The 18,318-nt window shown below is 42.4% G+C and overlaps 1 protein-coding gene across 3 annotated transcripts in view; it reads right to left on the reverse strand.

The window, feature by feature from the left end:
* The window catches only part of LOC137356221 (Fc receptor-like protein 2), a 51,047-nt gene extending 32,939 nt beyond the window's left edge, over positions 1–18,108 (reverse strand). The window contains exons 1-4 of one of the 3 annotated variants that reach the window (XM_068022081.1): positions 17,896–18,108; positions 17,470–17,583; positions 8,277–8,306; positions 5,216–5,467 (exon numbers count right to left, since the gene is read on the reverse strand). In XM_068022081.1, coding sequence (XP_067878182.1) covers positions 5,216–5,467; positions 8,277–8,306; positions 17,470–17,500 — 313 coding nt within the window. In that variant the 5' untranslated portion in view covers positions 17,501–17,583; positions 17,896–18,108. Of the gene's footprint in view, positions 1–5,215; positions 5,468–8,276; positions 8,307–17,469 lie in introns of all 3 variants that reach the window. The other 2 variants (XM_068022082.1, XM_068022083.1) reach the window with 2 other exon arrangements.
* Positions 18,109–18,318: the final 210 nt, after the last annotated feature.

An 18,318-nucleotide genomic window follows, 5' to 3' on the forward strand; every position in this document is an offset into this window, starting at 1 on the left:
ACTTTCCCTGCAGACATCTGTGGGACAAATATGTGTTAACACAGGAAGCCACTCGAGCCGTGTTGGTCTCAACGTTCGATAAATAAGTCTCATGATTTGCTAGAGGTGTATATCTACCATGTTAGTCCAATGGCTTCTGAGCCAGTTAGAGAGGACCGGCCCCACCATTGCAGACACCAATCGAATTTCAACTGCATTGAAGTAAATGCAAAAAAATTAATCGAATATTATTTCAAATGGACAGGCGTTTCTAAATGGTACGTTTTTTCAAACTGTGATGGAAGTTACTGCTATTTGTTGCAAACACGAATTGGAAAGGGGCATTAAACGGACAATATCGAATCAGCAGCTGTCTTCATTCTCAATGTCATGTTCGTTTCCACGAAGCAACGCCCAAGATCGCTTTATATCACACGAGCCAAGGTTGATACATCCATTGTGCAGGAAACAAATAATTATAGATACTTACAGCACAAAAGAAAGTAATTCGTCCCATAATGCCTGTGCTGGATCTTTGATTGAAGTGCCCCATTTAGACACAATTCCCCAGCTTGTTCACCATGACGTTACAAATGAACCCTCTTCAATATGCGTCCAACCATCTTTTTAAAGTACTTAGAGACTTTTATTTTATGTATACAGCGATACAGCACTGAAACAGGCCCTTCGGCCCACAGAGTCTGTGCTGGCCAACAACCACCCACTTATACTAAACCTACATTAGCCCCATATTTCCTACCACATCCCCACCATTCTCCTACCACCTACCTACACTAGGGGCAATTTGCAATGGCCAATTTACATATCAACCTGCAAGTCTTTGGCTGTGGAAGGAAACCAGAGCACCCAGTGGAAACTCACGCAGTCATAGGGAGAGCTTGCAAATTCCGCACAAGCAGGACCCAGAACTAAACGCGGGTCGCTGGAGCTGTGAGGCTGCAATGCTAACCATTGCGCCACTGTGCCGCCGACTGCTGATATCACCTTTTCAGTGCGCGGATCCAGATAGCAAAAAAAAATGTCTTCAATTCCACTCCGGTACTTTTTGCATTTATTTTAAGTCCATAGCGTCGTTCACATGTCTATTACTAGGTTAAACTATTTTTAACCTCAAACTTCTCTTTATTTTAATACTTTAATTAGATCTTCCCTTCCCCTTATGTTCTGTGCGGAGTACTAAAATGCCACTTCCTACTCCCAAGCCTAGTCATTTAAATATACAAAGAAAAGCATTTGTTCAAATACCACCATCTGGGGTGAGCACCATGAATATTTCTCTCCAGTCAGATAAATATTTTTTCACCCTACTGTTTGATTTAAAGCTCTTAGTCGTTTGCCTATCAAAGGCAGCATGGTCAATTTAACCCACTGCATTTCTATTTTCCAAATATGTCTCTAAAGTGATATACGTTCAAGTAATTTTTGAAAGTCCATAACCACAATTTCAACCGAAAAACGTTTATCAAAGTTGTCTACTATGCGATCAAAAATAACTCAAACTTGTTCAAAATTAGAAATGATTTGTAATTAATAAAGCCATGCTACTTTTTCCTTATTGAACTATGTTTCCCCATGTGAGAATTTTTTTCGAATTTGACAAGGGTCTCCAGTAGGTTCCCATGATTGGCATGATACTATCTGGCCTGTATTGCCAGCTTTATCCCTCAACTTTTGTTTTTGGAATAGAGCTTTAACATACAGAATCATCCAGGCCTCAGGCACACTCCAATATCCAAGGAGGATTGATCTATTTTTTCAGAGCTTCTTCTATTCCCACCGTTGCTATTCTCAGAAACATCGGATGCATCCCATCTGGACTGGGAGAATGTTAACGTTCATTGATGCCAATCTGTTTAATATTCCTGTTAATCTATTTTTATGCTATCCACCTCTACAATGCCGTTAACTGATTGTTCTTCCTTTTTGAAGAAAAAATCAAACTTCTCATGCAATAGCCCTGATACTCTCATTGCCTCCACGAGAATATTATTTGTTGATAAACAGAATTCCATTCCTTTTAACCTTGTAAATGTTTCAAAATTATGATTTGTTCTTTAATATCTTGCGTGCCAGCCATTCTGTCTTGTTCTTGTTCACAATTTGTTTTCAATTTTTACCTGTGCTTTTATAATATTTTGCCTTTTTAAATGTATTCCATACCTTGTCTCTGTCATGAACCTAATTTTCATTTATTATTCTACCCTTTATTTCCATTGTCTACTACAGGAAGATCTAGTATTGGATGTCCAGTCTTTATTTGTTTAGGGAACGCTTGTGCCTTGAATTATATAAAGGAAATAGGAATGGAAGAAAAAATAATCACTGAATTGGGGAAATAAACCTTCACTGTAATAGCATCTCGCGAGGTTTGAAATGCAATTTTACCCAACAATAACCAAGTGGATCACACAAGAATGGGCACAAGGATCTATCGAACATTTGAGCCATATTTTTTTGCCATTTGATTCTTCTTTTTCCGGAATGAGAAATCAACTGGCCTTACTCTGCTTTCCTTATTTAAGCTCACTGCAAGTTAAATTCACCTTCATCAGTGAGATAAAAAGGACAGTAAACGGATTGGTCTCCTGATCAGTAGGACAAAACAGCTGCTTGCATAACAAATCCAGTTCATCAAGAGTTATGCCCCGCCCACGTTGTCCCGGCTTTCATGCAATACAAAGAACAAGAACAAAGAACAAAACATTGTACAGCACCGGAACAGGCCATTCGGCCCTCCAAGCCTGCGCCGTTCTTGATGCCTGCCTAAACTAAAACCTTCTTCACTTCTGGGGTCCGTATCCCTCTATTCCCATCCGATTCATGTATTTGTCAAGATGCCTCTTAAACATCTCTATGGTACCTGCTTCCACCACCTCCCCCGGCAACAAGTAACAGGCACTCACCACCCTCTATGTAAAGAACTTGCCTCGCACATCCCCTCTAAACGTTTCCCCTCGCACCTTAAACCGATGACCCCTAGTCTTCCATCCTGGGAAAAAGCTTCTGACTATCCACTCTGTCCATGCCGCTTATAACTTTGTATACCTGTATCATGTCGCCCCTCCACCTCCGTCATTCCAGTGAAAACAATCCGAGTTTATCCAACCTCTCCTCATAGCTAAGGTCCTTCAGGACAGGCAGTATCCTGGTAAACCTCTTCTGTACCCTCTCCAAAGCCTCCACGTCCTTCTGGTCGTTTGGCGACCAGAATTGCACGCAATATTCTAAGTGTGGCCTAACTCAAGTTCTGTACCACTGCAGCATGACTTGCCAATTTTTATACTCTGTGTCCCGACCGATGAAGGCAAGCATGCCGTATGCCTTCTTGACTACCTTATCCACCTGCGTTGCCACTTTCAAAGACCTGTGGACCTGTATGCCCAGATCTCTCTGCCTGTCAATACTCCTAAGGGTTCTGCCGTTTACTGCATGCTTCCCATCTACATTAGACCTTCCAAAATGCATTACCTCACATTTGTCCGGATTAAACCCCATCGGCCATTTCTCCGTCCAAGTCTCCAACCGATCTATATCCTGCTGTATGCTCTGGCAATCCTACTCTCTGTCCGCATCTCCACCAACCTTTGTGTCGTCTGCAAACTTACTATTCAGACCAGCTACATTTTCCTCCAAATCATTTATATATACTACAAACATCAAAATCCCAGCACTGATCCCTGCAGAACACCACAAGTCGCAGCCCTCCGTTCTGAAAAGCACCCTTCCACTGCTACACTCTGTCTTCTATGACCGAGCCAGTTCTGTATCCATCTTGCCACCTCCCCTCTGGTCCCGTGTGACTTCACCTTTTGGAGCAGTCTGCCATGAGGGACCTTGTCAAAGGCTTTACTGAAGTCCATATTGATAACATCCATTAACCCTTCATCAATCATCAATACCTTGTGATGTCATTCGCTACTGGTCTCAGAAAGGACCAATGTAACCGTTATGCAAATAAGTCGCACCTCCATTCCAGCAATCAGGTTGCTCTGCATTCACTCTGAAGTAAAGACTAACTACAGTGAATTTATTCAGCGCCTTTCGTGATTTCAAGATGTCCCGATGTGCTTCATAACCAAAGAATTGTCCTCACTGCTGACACCAAAGGAACTCAGTAATCAATTTGTGCAGAAGAAGTTCCCAAAAACAGCAATCAGATAATAAACATTTTTTTTCTAATTTTGACGCGCGAATGTGGATTCTAAATCGCAAATTACCAAGTGTGACGTTTGAAAATGAAAGAAATTGAGTAAAGGCGGGGTGGCTAATAGCTACATTAACTTAAAATTACTGCAAGAATTCAAAGCACGATTAACAACCACATTCCATATTTTTTATAGAGCCGCTCTTCCATATGTGTTTTTGGTCCGCCTTGCAAAAGGTGACTGATGAAGTGCTGAATCATACGTTAACCACATGCCTGCTGATATAGAGATATCGCGAGAGACAGACAATACTGAAACCGGTCCTTGGGCCCACAGACTCTGAGCCGATCAACAACCACCCACTAATACTAATCCTACATTAACCCCATATTCCCACCATTCTCCTACCACCTACCTGCACAAGGAGCAATTTGCAATGGCCAGTTTATTTACCAACAGTGCCAGTCTTTGGTTGTGGGAGGAAACTTGAGCACATGGCGGAACCCCACGTGTCACAGGGAGTGCTTGCAAACACTGAACGCGGGGTGCTGGAGCTGTGAGGCTGCGGTACTAACCACTGTGCTACTGTGCTGCCGCCAGAAGCGCCAACAACAATCTGAACTCTGGGGAAATGAAGAATTCGGGATGCTGGAAGGGTCGTGAGGTGGGGGCGGGAGCGGGTACGTTTCACTTAGTTAAGTGATCACTGGATAGCTTTGCTTTAGCTTTGACAGTGTTCGATAGTCTGCATTATATCATGCTGTTCGGTCGGTGCCACATTTCTGGACTAAGTCATGGCAAAAACAATACCATAGCACTATGGGCATGAGAGCAGGGGCTTCGCCTGCTGTCCTAGGCAATATTTATCCCTCAACCAACATTACTATATCAGATCATTTAGTCGTTACCGTAATGTGCTTTATTCAGTTACATTTCATCCTTCCTCAAATTGCCAGCGGCGTTTGTTAAATAAAGCATCAACTGCACTTCAACTGCCATTCAATGACTTTTAAGCACGTTTTAATCTCATTTACGCTTTTCTATGATTATAAATGTCAACGTTCACCTACCGATAGTGACCACTTCCAGACGTGTACTATATTCCCATCTGCGCTGAGCAAACTTCGATAGACAATGGTAAAATCCTCCACTGTCTTTGTCGGCCTTTGTTTCGTAATATTCACCTGAAAATCCATCTAAACGACTCGAATCTTTATACCACAGTGTGTACCGGGGGCCGTAGGGACACTGAAGTTTAACTTTCTCTCCTTCTTTTACAATTCCACTTGGGGGATACCTAAGGAGGATCTGTAGTTGCCGTGCTGCCGAAAGATAAAGCGTTATTTTGTGAGCAGAAATACGAAAACTGCCTACCTTTGCACTAAGCACAGCATGAATTACAGTGGGTATATCTATTTGAGGCACCAAGGATGCACCACCTATCAGATGTCAGTCGATTTTTTATTCATCATTTTAATTCGGTGAATCGAGTCGTGACACCAATGAACCAAGTTAACACCGTCGCTTTGTCTGCCGCCATTTTGAACATGACGTGCCATTGACCGACAGAGATGTCAAAATTTTGAAGTTCATTGTCATCTTCCACAATGCAAAGCATGTTCTTAAATGTAATTTAAAAAAAAAACTTTTTACATTTATATACAGTATTTAACGACGACAGGTTGACACAAAGAGTATTAGAGCCAATGAGGAACTTAGAAATGTAGGTATTGCTGTAAAGTAGGAAAAGTGTCAGCCAATGGTGCGCGCAGCAGGTGCCCACAAGCGGCAACGTGATAATGGCTATATCATCTGTCATGTAATTTTGATTGAAGGCCAAAGCAATTGGTGTATAGTGCCATCAGATCTTCTAAGTTTTGTATTTGTTGATGGGATGCAGCTCGGACAGCATTTATTGCCCATCACTAATTGACCTTGGGAAGGTGGAGGTGAGCTGTCTTCCTGAACCGCTACAGAACATTTTGGGGAGGTACACCCACAATGCTAATCGGAAGGGAGTTCCAGGAACTTGACCCAATGACAGTAAAGCATCGGGGATATAGTTCCAAGCAAGGATGGTGTGTGGTTTGAGAGGGAACTGGTGGTGCTCCCTTCCAGGTAGTTGAGGTCGCGGGTTTGGAATGTGCTGTGAAAGGAGCCTGGTGCGTTGCTGCAGTTCATCTTGTAGATAGTACACACTGCTGCCACTGTGCGTCGGTGGCACAGGGAGTAAATATCTATGGATGGGATGCTGATCAAGGTGGTTGCTTTGTCTTGGATGGTATCGAGCTCCCTGAGTGTGGTTGGAGCTGCACCAATCCAGACAAGTGCACAGTATTCCATCACACTCCTGACTTCGAGCCTTGTAGATCTTGGAAAGGCTTTGGGGAGGCAGGAGTTGAGTTACTGGCTGCAGGTTTCCTACCCTCTGACATGCTCTTGTCGCCATGGTATTAACAGGGTTACAGCAGTTCAGCATCTGATTAATGGTAACACCCACGATGTTGATAGAGGAGGATCCAGTAATCGGAATACCATTGAATGTCAATGGTATATGATTAGATTCTTTCTTGGTTGAGATGGTCATTGCCTGGCACTTATGTGGCGTGTCCAACTGAGATGGCAGACTGAGCTCCGATTTAACATATCATCTGAACGGTGGTACCTCTGACAATGCAGGTTGCATGGGAGCACTTGCATTTTCGTCTTTGTTTGGCTCAAAATAGCACTTAAAACCACAATAGAGTCATAGAGAGATACAGCACTGAAACAGGCCCTTCAGCCCTCCGAGTCTGTGCCGACAATCAACCATCCATTTACACTAATCCTACATTCCCGACAGCCCCGACAAACAAATTTTTCTGCAGCACCTGTGTAAGTGCCTGTCACTCTGGGATTGGCCTTTATAGCCACTCCAGGCGCTTCTCCACACACCACTGACCACCTCTAGGCGCTTACCCATTATCTCTCGAGATAAGGAGGCCAAAGATAAAGAAAAGATAAACATTCCCTACCACATCCCCACCTTCCCTCATTTCTCCTACCACCTACCTACACTAGGGGCAATTTACGATGGCCAATTTACCTCTCAACCTGCAAGTCTTTGGCTGTGGGAGGAAACCGGAGCACCCGGCAAAAACCCACGCGGTCATAGGGAAAACTTGCAAGTACCGCACTGGTAGTATCCAGAACCGAACCCGGGTTGCTGGAGCTGTGAGGCATAACCTTCTGACTCAAAACAGGGCCGGTTGACAACTGAGCCATAGCTGATGAATGGAGTGCATGACGCAACTATTACCAATGCAGACGACAACTGAACGGATTTAATCCATGCAGGTTCAGTTTTACCAGCAACAAAATAAAAGGGACCCTGAAAAAGTAAATACTTCATGAGTTTTAGTGGTGCCTGAAAGAGCAGGAGTGATCCTCGAGACCCCCCCCCCCACCCCCAACAAACCCCCCCAAAAAGAATTACGTGGGCGTTTGCGGTCACAAAAAAAACGCGTCTTCCCTATGGTGAACTTCCCTGGAAGCAACATTTTGCTTGGCAGGAGCCCCATGTTGCTCCAGCTTTAATCCAGTAATTTGCATTAGGAATTTGAATTCCACAGCTCGGCAATTCTCAAATCTTTCCCAGCCTCAAAACGGCTCTGGCTGCTTCATTACCCGAAAAGCATTCGTCAACCAGTTAATAGGCATAACCACTTAATAGGCATAACGAGCCAAGTAAGACTCTTTCCTCTCTCGAAATTATCCTCATTTAAAATTTACAGTGATTTTAATATACTGGGTTAGATTTTCAACTTGTCTTAAAACTGGTGTCCTGTTAGGCCCAATGCCATCAATACTGCCCAACGTTCATTCCAACATGAAAAACGTTGATGATTTCTACTGTCTTTAGCGCCAAACCAGAGACGATGACGTGAAGTTCAACTGAGTGCAGGTTATGCAAAGTCTTCCCTATACATTCAGTTGATTGAACTCAATTGAACTCAATGTTAGACGGGCCGTTTAACAGGCAATGTGTCCGATACCACGCCCTTTGCAGCACTGCCAATGTCGAAGTTCACTCACGCTTATTCAAAGCCACTGAATTAGTATCATAAGGAACGTTTGATGCTGACATCTTACCTTGCGTGGTCAGGTGATGAATACTTGTCACTGAAAAAGATAACATATTGCAATATTTGTTTCGTTATCTGTGAACATATTTGCATTTGTTCTAAGCCATCTATGGTTCCCAAACAGAGACAGCATTCCTATTTTAAACACACCGTTTGTCAATAATCCAAAATGCTACCACCCCGCAGTTGCTTCACAAGCAAGGACGTATTTTTTTTCAATTGCAGTCAATTGTTATGCACCCAAGCAATGTTCCAAAGGCATCAGATTAGATGAAAGCTACTGTTGACTAAACGAGAATTGTTGGGGAAGATCGTCCACTAGCTTACAACGAGAGTGGAGGATTTGCTTCCTTATAATTGGGGTGCACGAAACCCTGTGACAAATCTATGCCCAAGCAGAAAGCTGGAAATCCATCCTTCATTGATGCTGTTACCGTGACAACTCCTTTCGTTGCTCTCATAAAGCTTTGACATCCGCATGTGCCAGTCTTGCTCTCCGTCTTGTTTTAATACATTATAAACTCGGGCAACGCAACACTTCTTACTCATTGCACACATGTATCTGGCTAAATCAAATAGCACAGTCTTGTTCACTCGTTTCAAGTCCTAACTTCTAGATTCAGACGTCAAACTTTTAGTAACTGTGCGAATCCACACATTATCCAAATATCCATGGCCTTAGGTACCCCTGTTGTCTACATCCTTGTTAGTTTTTCTCCCTCTGTGAGGAACAGGCCAGCTTATCAAAGGATACCATTTCAAATCTCCACGCAACTTAATATGACAGAGTAAATGTTCAACTTCAACCAGTGCAGGAAACGGAATTGGTAGATTTCCTGACCATTATGGAAAACCACCGATATTCATGTCTGCTGATTTTATCTTGAATGAAAGGCAGACGGTTTCTATCAAGAGCGGCTAGAATGCAATGCCCAATTTATACCACTGCATCGTTTTTATTTTCTGTCATGCGTCGCTGGAAAGGCCAGCATTTGTTGCCCATCCATAATTGCCGTTTACAATCGAGTGTCTTGCTTGGCCATTTCTGGCAGGCAGTTGCAAGTCAATCACATGACATGTGGGCCAGACCAGTTAAATACAACAGATTTCCTTCCCTAAAGGACATTAGGGAGCCAGATGTATTTGATGATAATGTTGGCACCATTACTGAAATTAACTTTTAATTCCAATTGGTTTATAAGTGAATTCCACACTACTGGGATTTAAACCCATGTTCTTCGGGCATTCTCCTAGGTCTTTGGAGCATTTGTCTACTGACCTTGCCACCTCCCTACCACCTCGCCTTTGGCATCCTTATGGAGGGTTGAAGAATATAAGGCCACTTTTGTTACAGATCCAGTGCAAACAGTTGTCTAGAGGCTAAAACTAGCATTGTGACTACCTCAGTCGCTATTGTTTTCCATACTCGGCAGCCTATCCACCAGGCCAGCTTCACGCCCTGGCTCAATAATCTTGTTATACGTCACTGATTTATTCGTGAGGCAGAAACATAAACGTTGCCTAGGTCCAAAGCTGCTCTCCAGAATCACTCTGCTAGTGTTTTGGCTGTGGTAGTAGATCAGTAACTTAAAGGTTATGAGCTCAAATTCTACCACTAGAAATGTGACACTTAAGAAAATAAACCAGAAAGTTTTTTTTTAGCTGGTATCAGTAAACAATGAGAACAGTAAACTTGACAGATTGACATAACATAGCAATGTCTTCATACCAATGCCATCATTTCTTCGTCCAAAATTAAAAGTTAAATGCAAAGGAAATATTATATCGAACAATAATTTATTGCCTTAGCTGGGCATTGAATTTTAACAATCTTTAAGTAGAGGATGGGTACTGGTGGTATCCAAACTGGCTCCTCTAGTCTGAAGTCAAGAAGCAGCAGAGATGGCTAAGTATTAGACAAAGCTAATACAGGCAATTTCAGGTCAGTTTTCATAAAATCTGTAATAAGGGAAAGTTTGCATTATTTAATTGAGGCTTAACAATCAGGTATCTAGAAAATAAGTTACAAGCAGCCAAGGGCAGATTTCAAAGGCCTTCATCCAGCTTCATAAACTTAATTGAATTCTTTGACCATACAATAGGCATGGTGGACGTGCAATTCAGTCATTGCTGGCACCTCACTAAAAATGATAGATTAGGTTGAATAGTATAGAATAAGAAGATTGCATATTGAATGAAATATTAACTGGGAAATGCAGCAATGCCACAAGTAGGGACAGTATTTCCTTACAGTTGGCAATGAACACTGGTCTCCCACAGTGCTGGTTTCAACGTTTATTTTGCTAACTGTTCATGACAGTGAATTATATTTAGGTCTTAGATTGAGGGGCGATATGATTCATGTGTTTAAAATGTTAAAAGGACACCATAGTTTACGTAAAAAAAGCCGAAATCCTTTGGACAAGAAACAGGAACAAGTCGGGAAAAAATGTTAAAATTAGAGCTGGACCCTTCGGGAGAACAAATAAAGACATCTATATCACACAAAGATAGCAAAAGAAAATCTGGAATTGTTTTCCATTACAACTATGGATGACTGGTTATTTGGATCTGTCAAGATTGGGACAGACTTTTGTTCGGTCAGGTGTCAATGGATATGGATCTATTGCGGGTAAGTCCAGTTAAGGCAAAGGTGTATCATTAACTGACTGAATGACAGAACGGGCTCTAGGGGCAGAAATGCCTGCTCCTGTTGCCATGTTACTATCATTAACAGGAGCATCATAATCACACTTCTGATCTTGGTTGTCACATTTGCACAGTCCTGAAAAGTGCGTGACCATCAAGCTTTCTTCGTGCCTCAGCAAACAGGAAATCACATGATGGAGTCACTGCATGTTGCTGCAAAACATGCAAACACGTTGCAGAAGGGCCTACCATGCATTGGGTGATTGAGGGAAAGGTATTTGGATTTATGTGCTCAAGAACTAGAAACTGAGCCCATTATCCAGCTGAACACCTCGATAGCAAATATTTCATGCATTCAAATTGGCACATGCTTTCCACAGTGTGGATTTTATATGTTATGTAATTAAATAATTACGGTGATGATTGCATATGCAAGAATCATTGACAATTTGAAGCATTAGACGCAGAAGGAACGACCCACTTAGCGTATGCCGGTTCTTTGTAAGTCTTATTCCCCTACCTATTTCCCACAGCCTTCAATGATTTCCTCTTCAAGTACTTAACCAGTTTCCTTCAGAGGTTATTATTGCATCTATCCGGATGACTATTTGGGCAAATATAAGCTGCTCAGACAGTGCAATGATGCAGTGTGTGAACAGAATAAGCAAGCAGAAATTTTTACCAATGGCGGAAGGGTGTGTAATCAGAGGGCATCCGTGCAAAGTCAATGACAAAAGACCCAAAGACGAGATGAGGATATTTTTTTTCTATGCAGCGTGTGGCGAGCATGAGGAATGCCCTGCCTGAGAGTATGGTGGATGCAGATTCAATCGTGCCCTCCATGGGGAATTGGACAATTTATCTGAATCGAGTAACATTTCAGGGCAACAGGGAAAGGGCAGGCGAGTGGAACCAGCTGAGTTGCTCGTGCCAACAGTTGGTATGGCCATGACGGGAAGAATGAACCCCTTCTGTGCTGCAAACATTTTCATTTTCGATCATTTCAATACAGTTAGTTACCTCTGCCGAACTGGAATTTAGAGAAGGACGTAGGAATGTCAATGGATGTTAGTCATATGGAGCTCCTCAATGCTGAGAAGCTTTTGCACAAGAAGATGTTAACAAAAATGCATGGAATTGGACACAGCCGTTGGTTTTGTTTAGTTTAGCGATACAGCACTGAAACAGGCCCTTCGGCCCACCGAATCTGTGCCCACCATCAACCACCCATTTATACTAATCCTACACTAATCCCATATCCATACCACATCCCCACCTGTCCCGAAATTTCCCTACCACCTACCTATACTAGGGGCAATTTATAATGGCCAATTAACCTATCAACCTGCAAGTCTTTGGCATGTGGGAGGAAACCGGAGCACCCGGAGGAAACCCACGCAGACACAGGGAGAACCTGCAAACTCCACACAGGCAGCACCCAGAATTGAACCCGAGTCGCTGAACATGTGAGGCTGCGGTGCTAACCACGGCTGGAATAAGGAATTGTTAAGAGGTCGGAGACAATGTGTTCGGGTTACTGGATATCTGGTCAACTTGGCACGGTATCAAGTGGTATCCCCAGGTATCTATACTGGAACCACAGTGTTTCCGCGTATTTATAAATGAAAGAACATGGAGTAGAAAATCTAAGTTTGCTGAGGATCTACGTTAGCTGGGATAGTGAATAGTGCAGATGGGAGGAGAACATTGCAACAGGCCACTGATTGCTGTACGTGGATTTCGATGTGCGGTTGTGAGACCTAAGAAACAAGAGTCATTTTTTTCTTCTCCAACTATGAGGAGAGGTTGGATAAACTCGTATTGTTTTCACTGGAACGACGGAGGTAGAGGGGCGACATGATAGAGGTTTACAAAGTTATGAGCGGCATGAACAGAGTGGATAGTCAGAAGCATTTTCCCAGGGTGGAAGAGTCAGTTACTAGGGGACAGAGGTTTATGATGAGAGGGGTAAAGTTTAGAGGGGATGTGAGAGGCAAGTTTTTTAAACAGAGGGTGGTGAGTGGGTGGTGAACTTGCTGCCAGGGGAGGTGACGGAAGCAGGTACGATAGCGACGTTCAAGAGGCTTCTGGACAAATACATGAATAGGATGGGAATCGAGGGATACGGTCCCCGGAAGTGCAGAAGGTTTTAGTTTAGGCAGACATCAAAATCGGCGCAGGCTTGGAGGGCCGAATGGCCTGTTCCTGTGCTGTACTGTTCTTTGTTCTTTGTTCTTTAACTGAGCAGAAGCCTGTAGCTGTGGATAATCAAAGTGTATTAGGTGTCCATTTCCTGATTCCCAGCTTTTAGTGATCACTGACAGGTGTAAACATAATTAGAAAGGCTAATGCAATATTGGCCGTTAACTCAAAAGGCCTGCAATACAAATGTGTGGAGGTTATTGTAAAGCTGTCGGGAGCTCTGGTTATATCCGATCTGGGACATTGCATTTCCTTCTGGGCACAGCACCTCAAGAAGTGAATATTGGCATGTGAGAGGCAGCAGCCCAGATATACTAGAATGTTACCGGGGACCAAATGTTTAACGCATGAGGACAACTTGCAACGATGAGGTTTGTGATTCCTTAAACATGGAAAATTAAGGCGTGATTTAATTGAAGTGCTTAATATGATTAAAGAATTTGACAGCGCTGTCGGGGAGAAAATATTTGCTGTGGTGTGAAGATTCAGATTTTGGGGGCTAAACCTTAAAATTAGAGCTAGATTATTCAGGAGTGACATCTGAAAACACAATTCAAACAACGGGGACTGGAAATCTAGAACAGTATCCCTCAAAAAGCAGTTGATGGTCGCTAAAATGCAACTTCAAAACAAAGATTGACTTTTTTTTTACTGTCAGGAGGGGGAAATTAAACGTTATGAAAGCTATGGGGCGTAGATAGAGTAAAGTTACAGAGCAACCACAATTTAAATGAATCGCAGAAAAACTTTCTGGGGCTGAATGACCTGCCCCTCTTCCAATGGTCTAATGCTTTCCTTTGAGCAAGTGCAGTCCACATTATCTCGCCTCTGGATCTTCTGCAATTTCTTGCGTTCTGTTGTGTCTATTTACTAGCCTTGATGAGAATAAAAATAATTTCTCCTTATTTTGCGATCCTTTTTTTTCATGCTGTCGACACGAATCTGCTAAATCTCCCTTTAATACTGTATGCTTTAGGGAGAACAGCCCCACCAACTCTCGTCTTCGCATGTAACTTAAGACCACCATCTCTGTTTTAATTCCAGTAAATTTACTTTGCATGCTTTCTGGCCTTGCCATCATTCCTAAACTGCTCAGCCAAGACTGAGCCATTGCACTCCAGTTGGGGGCTTATGAAGAAATTAGCATAGCTTCCTGTTTACTTTTTTTTCTACTGTATGCTTTGATTATAAAGCCAAGGATCCTGTTTGCCTTTTTAAGTAACCTTCTGAGCTTGTCCTGCTGCCTTCAATGATTTGTGTAGGTGCATCTCGAGATCACTTTTTCTCACAATTTCTTCAAAATTATATTGCTTAGTTTGTGTCGACCGTGCCCATTCTTTCTACCACAGCACCTCACTTCATACTTCCCTGCATTAAATTCCATTTTCCATGCATATGTCCATTCCATCAGTCTGTCCATATCCTTGTTATGAATGTTGCGATTCTCCTGACTGGGCTTCATGCAATCAGCACACTTTGAAATTATATCCTATGTAGCAATTCTTAGTCATAAAGATATCCAAAAAGAGCAACATAGATCTTTGGAAGTATAACGGTATAATTACCTCAAGCTATTCACCACAAAACACTGCTATCTCCCTCTCAGCCAATTTAGCATCTACGCAACACTGCCCCTTTAATAAAATGGACTTCTGTTTTTGCTGACAAGTCTATTATGTGTTAATTTGTCAAACGCCTTTTGAATGACCGGAAAATCAACCGACACTGCCCTCATCAACTCTCTCTCTTACTTCGAAGTCAAATTCAATCATATTTTCTCGCTGTTTGCACCGTCACATAGAGAGGGAGAGACATATACAGAGAGGGAGAGACACAGAGGGGGGAGACACAGAGAGACAGAGACCGAGAGGAAGAGAGAGAAAGGAGACACAGAGAGAGGAGGAAAGACAAAGAGAGAGAGGAGACACAGATAGGGTGGGGAGACACAGAGAGGATAGGGGAGACACAGAGAGGGAGAGGCAGAACGATAACACGATCAGTGCTGACAGATGGACATCTATTCGGAGTACTACACATTGCTACATCAAGTGTGTAGTCAGACATTGCACAAGAATACCAGGTATCTCACTAAATGAATGTTAAACATTGTGAAGAGAAAGCAAGTTAATTACTTAGTCTTCTAATTAAAGGCTTGACCACACAAATGCACATTTTGGTGTTGTTTAGATTGCTCCTAAGAAAATATTTTAATGCCTTTAACTTTCCAAAATGTGCTGACCTCACATTCCGCCCCCACCCCCACCCCCACCCATGTGGGACAAATATTGTAATGTGGCCCCTAATGCGAAAGGTTTGTACACCTCTGGTCAAACAGGATTTGCCTTGAAAAAATCCGTGCTGGCTGTCATTTATTAACCTACATTTTTCCAACTGATGTTTAATTTTGCCTTGGGCTATTGTCTACAAATATTTCACCACCACCGCCTTCATGATGACTAGCATGTCGTTGCTTTATTTATACTTCTTTTGTTAAGGAGGATTTTAAGTTGTGACCAGAGCAACTGCTTATTTATCCACATTTGTCTCAGAAACATGAGCTCATTCCATCTGGATCGGATAATTTTCTACTTTGAATGTTGCCAAGTGCTTAAGCATCTCCTCTATATTTCATTCTATCCAGTTTCTCTAATAATTCCCCCTTTTCTGTGAGATTGGTGGTATTGTGCTCTTTAGTGCTAGCGGATGCAAACTCTCATTTTAAAAGCTCTGCCATGCCTTCTGCCTTTTCAAATCGTGCCCACTCTTCCTTTAACTTCCCTTTTTGCTATGTATATGTTTAGATCCACTTTTAGGTTCCTTATTATGCTATATTTAATCCGTTTTCATACACTTGGCATCACTTATTTCCTTTTTTCAGTACTGTTCCGTACATTCCTTGTTCAACTTAGTTCCCTATTGTATTCTTCGCCATGCATTTACCATTGTCGTCATTTTTTCTGTTTCAAAATATTCTCCATATATTTAATCATCAAGAGAAATCTACTTTTGAAATGCCCCCTTTCTCCCTCGTGGATTTATGTCTAATCTGTACCAAAAGCATTTACTATTTGAAGGCCTCACATTGGTAATTTCCTTGTTTATTTGCCAATCTTTAATTACAATCCCGCTGGGTCAGATCCCCTTTCAGCTAACTAAATTAGCGCTGCTCCAGTTGGATACTTTCACATATGATTACTTTCATATCAGCTTGACGTCACTTAAGATCCGCCACATTAAGTTCTGAAGAACATGGGCAGTTCCTTATGAGAGAGAAAAAATACAGTCGTCAGTTTAGGTCAAATTAAATCATGGTAGATGTTTTCTCTTTAGTTGTTTTAACTGAAGGATACGCAGCAGCTACCGGAAGTGATGTGAAGTTAGAATTGCCCCATGTAGCATATTTCTATGTGCTTTTTCCCTGATGCCAGGCAAGTTTACAAACTTAGCATCGAATATACAAATAGTAGTTGGATGAACACTGTTCCCTGTCTATCTATCCTTCTCTTCACTTTGATTTCCACCCTCAATGTCTCGTTTTACCTGTCTGTATTTGCTTGCCCGTCTGCTATTATTTACCTCCCTAACTCTCTCTCTATTCCATCTCTGCCTGCATCTTTCTTCAGGTATTTGACTCGTCTCCACTCTCACCACCACCACCCCCCCACCACCACCACCACCAACACCGCGCCCCGCCAATGTGACTATCTTAACTTTTTCAATTTGAGTGGTGGAATTTCTCCCCCTCCTCTCCATCTCTCTCTCTCCATGCCCACACGTGTGTGTGTTTCTCCCTCTCTCTCCCTTTTCCTTTCTGAGGCATAGTTCAAGAAGTGCATTGCCAGATCATAAAGCAACGACATGCACCAAGAGTAACAATCCAGTTACAGAACCTGTAAAGCTGTTAATAACAGCTGTTGGTCAAATTGAAAAAAAATATATTGAACTAACTTGATACGAATGACGCAGCAATATTAATTTCTTCTAATAAACAATACCGCAGCAATATGGAATTTTAAAGCAGCTTATGCATTTGAGACTAAAGATTGGTTAAAAAATAAATATCGAAATATTAGGCAGTTTAGAAGCAATCTTACTTGGGCTGCAGCATCGAATCATAAAATGTGAGCCACTTAGGTGAGTGTAACGATCTTACAACCTTGCATGATCACTTAATTCTGATTTAAAATAAAATGGAATAACATAGATTGCAGGTCAACTTAATTGAATGTCTGACTTTATCTGACACGAGAATCTAGCTGATACAAAATGAGCCCTCTTACTATGGTTGTCGGTCGGCGGTGAACGAAACAGATATTCAAAGGCTTTGCAAAAGTACGACATATACTTACAGAAGATTTGAAGAAGGCAGATGTAATTCATTTCGTATGTCAGGTGGCTAAACAGGAGTGCAACTCTCTCTGTGAAGACGTGCGCCTGGATCAGCTGTTCCCCAGTCTGTTTAGCTGGAACGTGGAATCATTGCATTATACAGGGCAAAATCAGACTATACAGTCCATCGTGCCGGGTATCATGGTGTCCAGTTCTTCAAAACAACCAGCCAATTGATCCTACTCCCCTGTTCCTTCAGCATAGACTTTCCCTTTTGTTCTCTTTACTGACAGTTGAATGCCTCAAAGACAGCAACAGTCATTGTTGTTTAAAGAAACGGACAGAGTAATTCACTTTAATGTAGCCTCTATTTCGTCACATTACGGTGAACGTTTCCACTGATAACCACAACAAATTGATTCTGTCCAACACGATAGATACTATACCAAAAGTGCATTGATCTCTGTCCCACTCCAGCACCCGACAAATGTCGCTGCTCAGTCAGCGCCTTGCATGATACTGCTGCTTCAATAGCAATCACCTCCTCTGCAATTCCTGAAACTCAACCTACACAATTGCAGAGAATAGGGCTTCAGCGAGATAACCGAGAGCAGTTCGCAGCTGTGGGCCTCACTGCACATGTGCGAGGCGACTGCGCAGTAAGATCAGCGTGACTGCGGATAGCATTGCTGAAAAGAGGAAATCGCACCGGACGCTGTGAGCGAGTCCAACTTAACGCTGGAAATCGAATTTAACCCTTCCATATTTCAAGTAAACACTTATCAGAAGTGAACAGATGGAAGCGAGGGCGCAGACATCTCTGCAAACTGTGAAAATATATGATTAATTACAACCGGAACTTATACCGT

Source organism: Heterodontus francisci, chromosome 45 (assembly GCF_036365525.1).
Source record: "Heterodontus francisci isolate sHetFra1 chromosome 45, sHetFra1.hap1, whole genome shotgun sequence".
NCBI lineage: Eukaryota > Metazoa > Chordata > Chondrichthyes > Heterodontiformes > Heterodontidae > Heterodontus > Heterodontus francisci.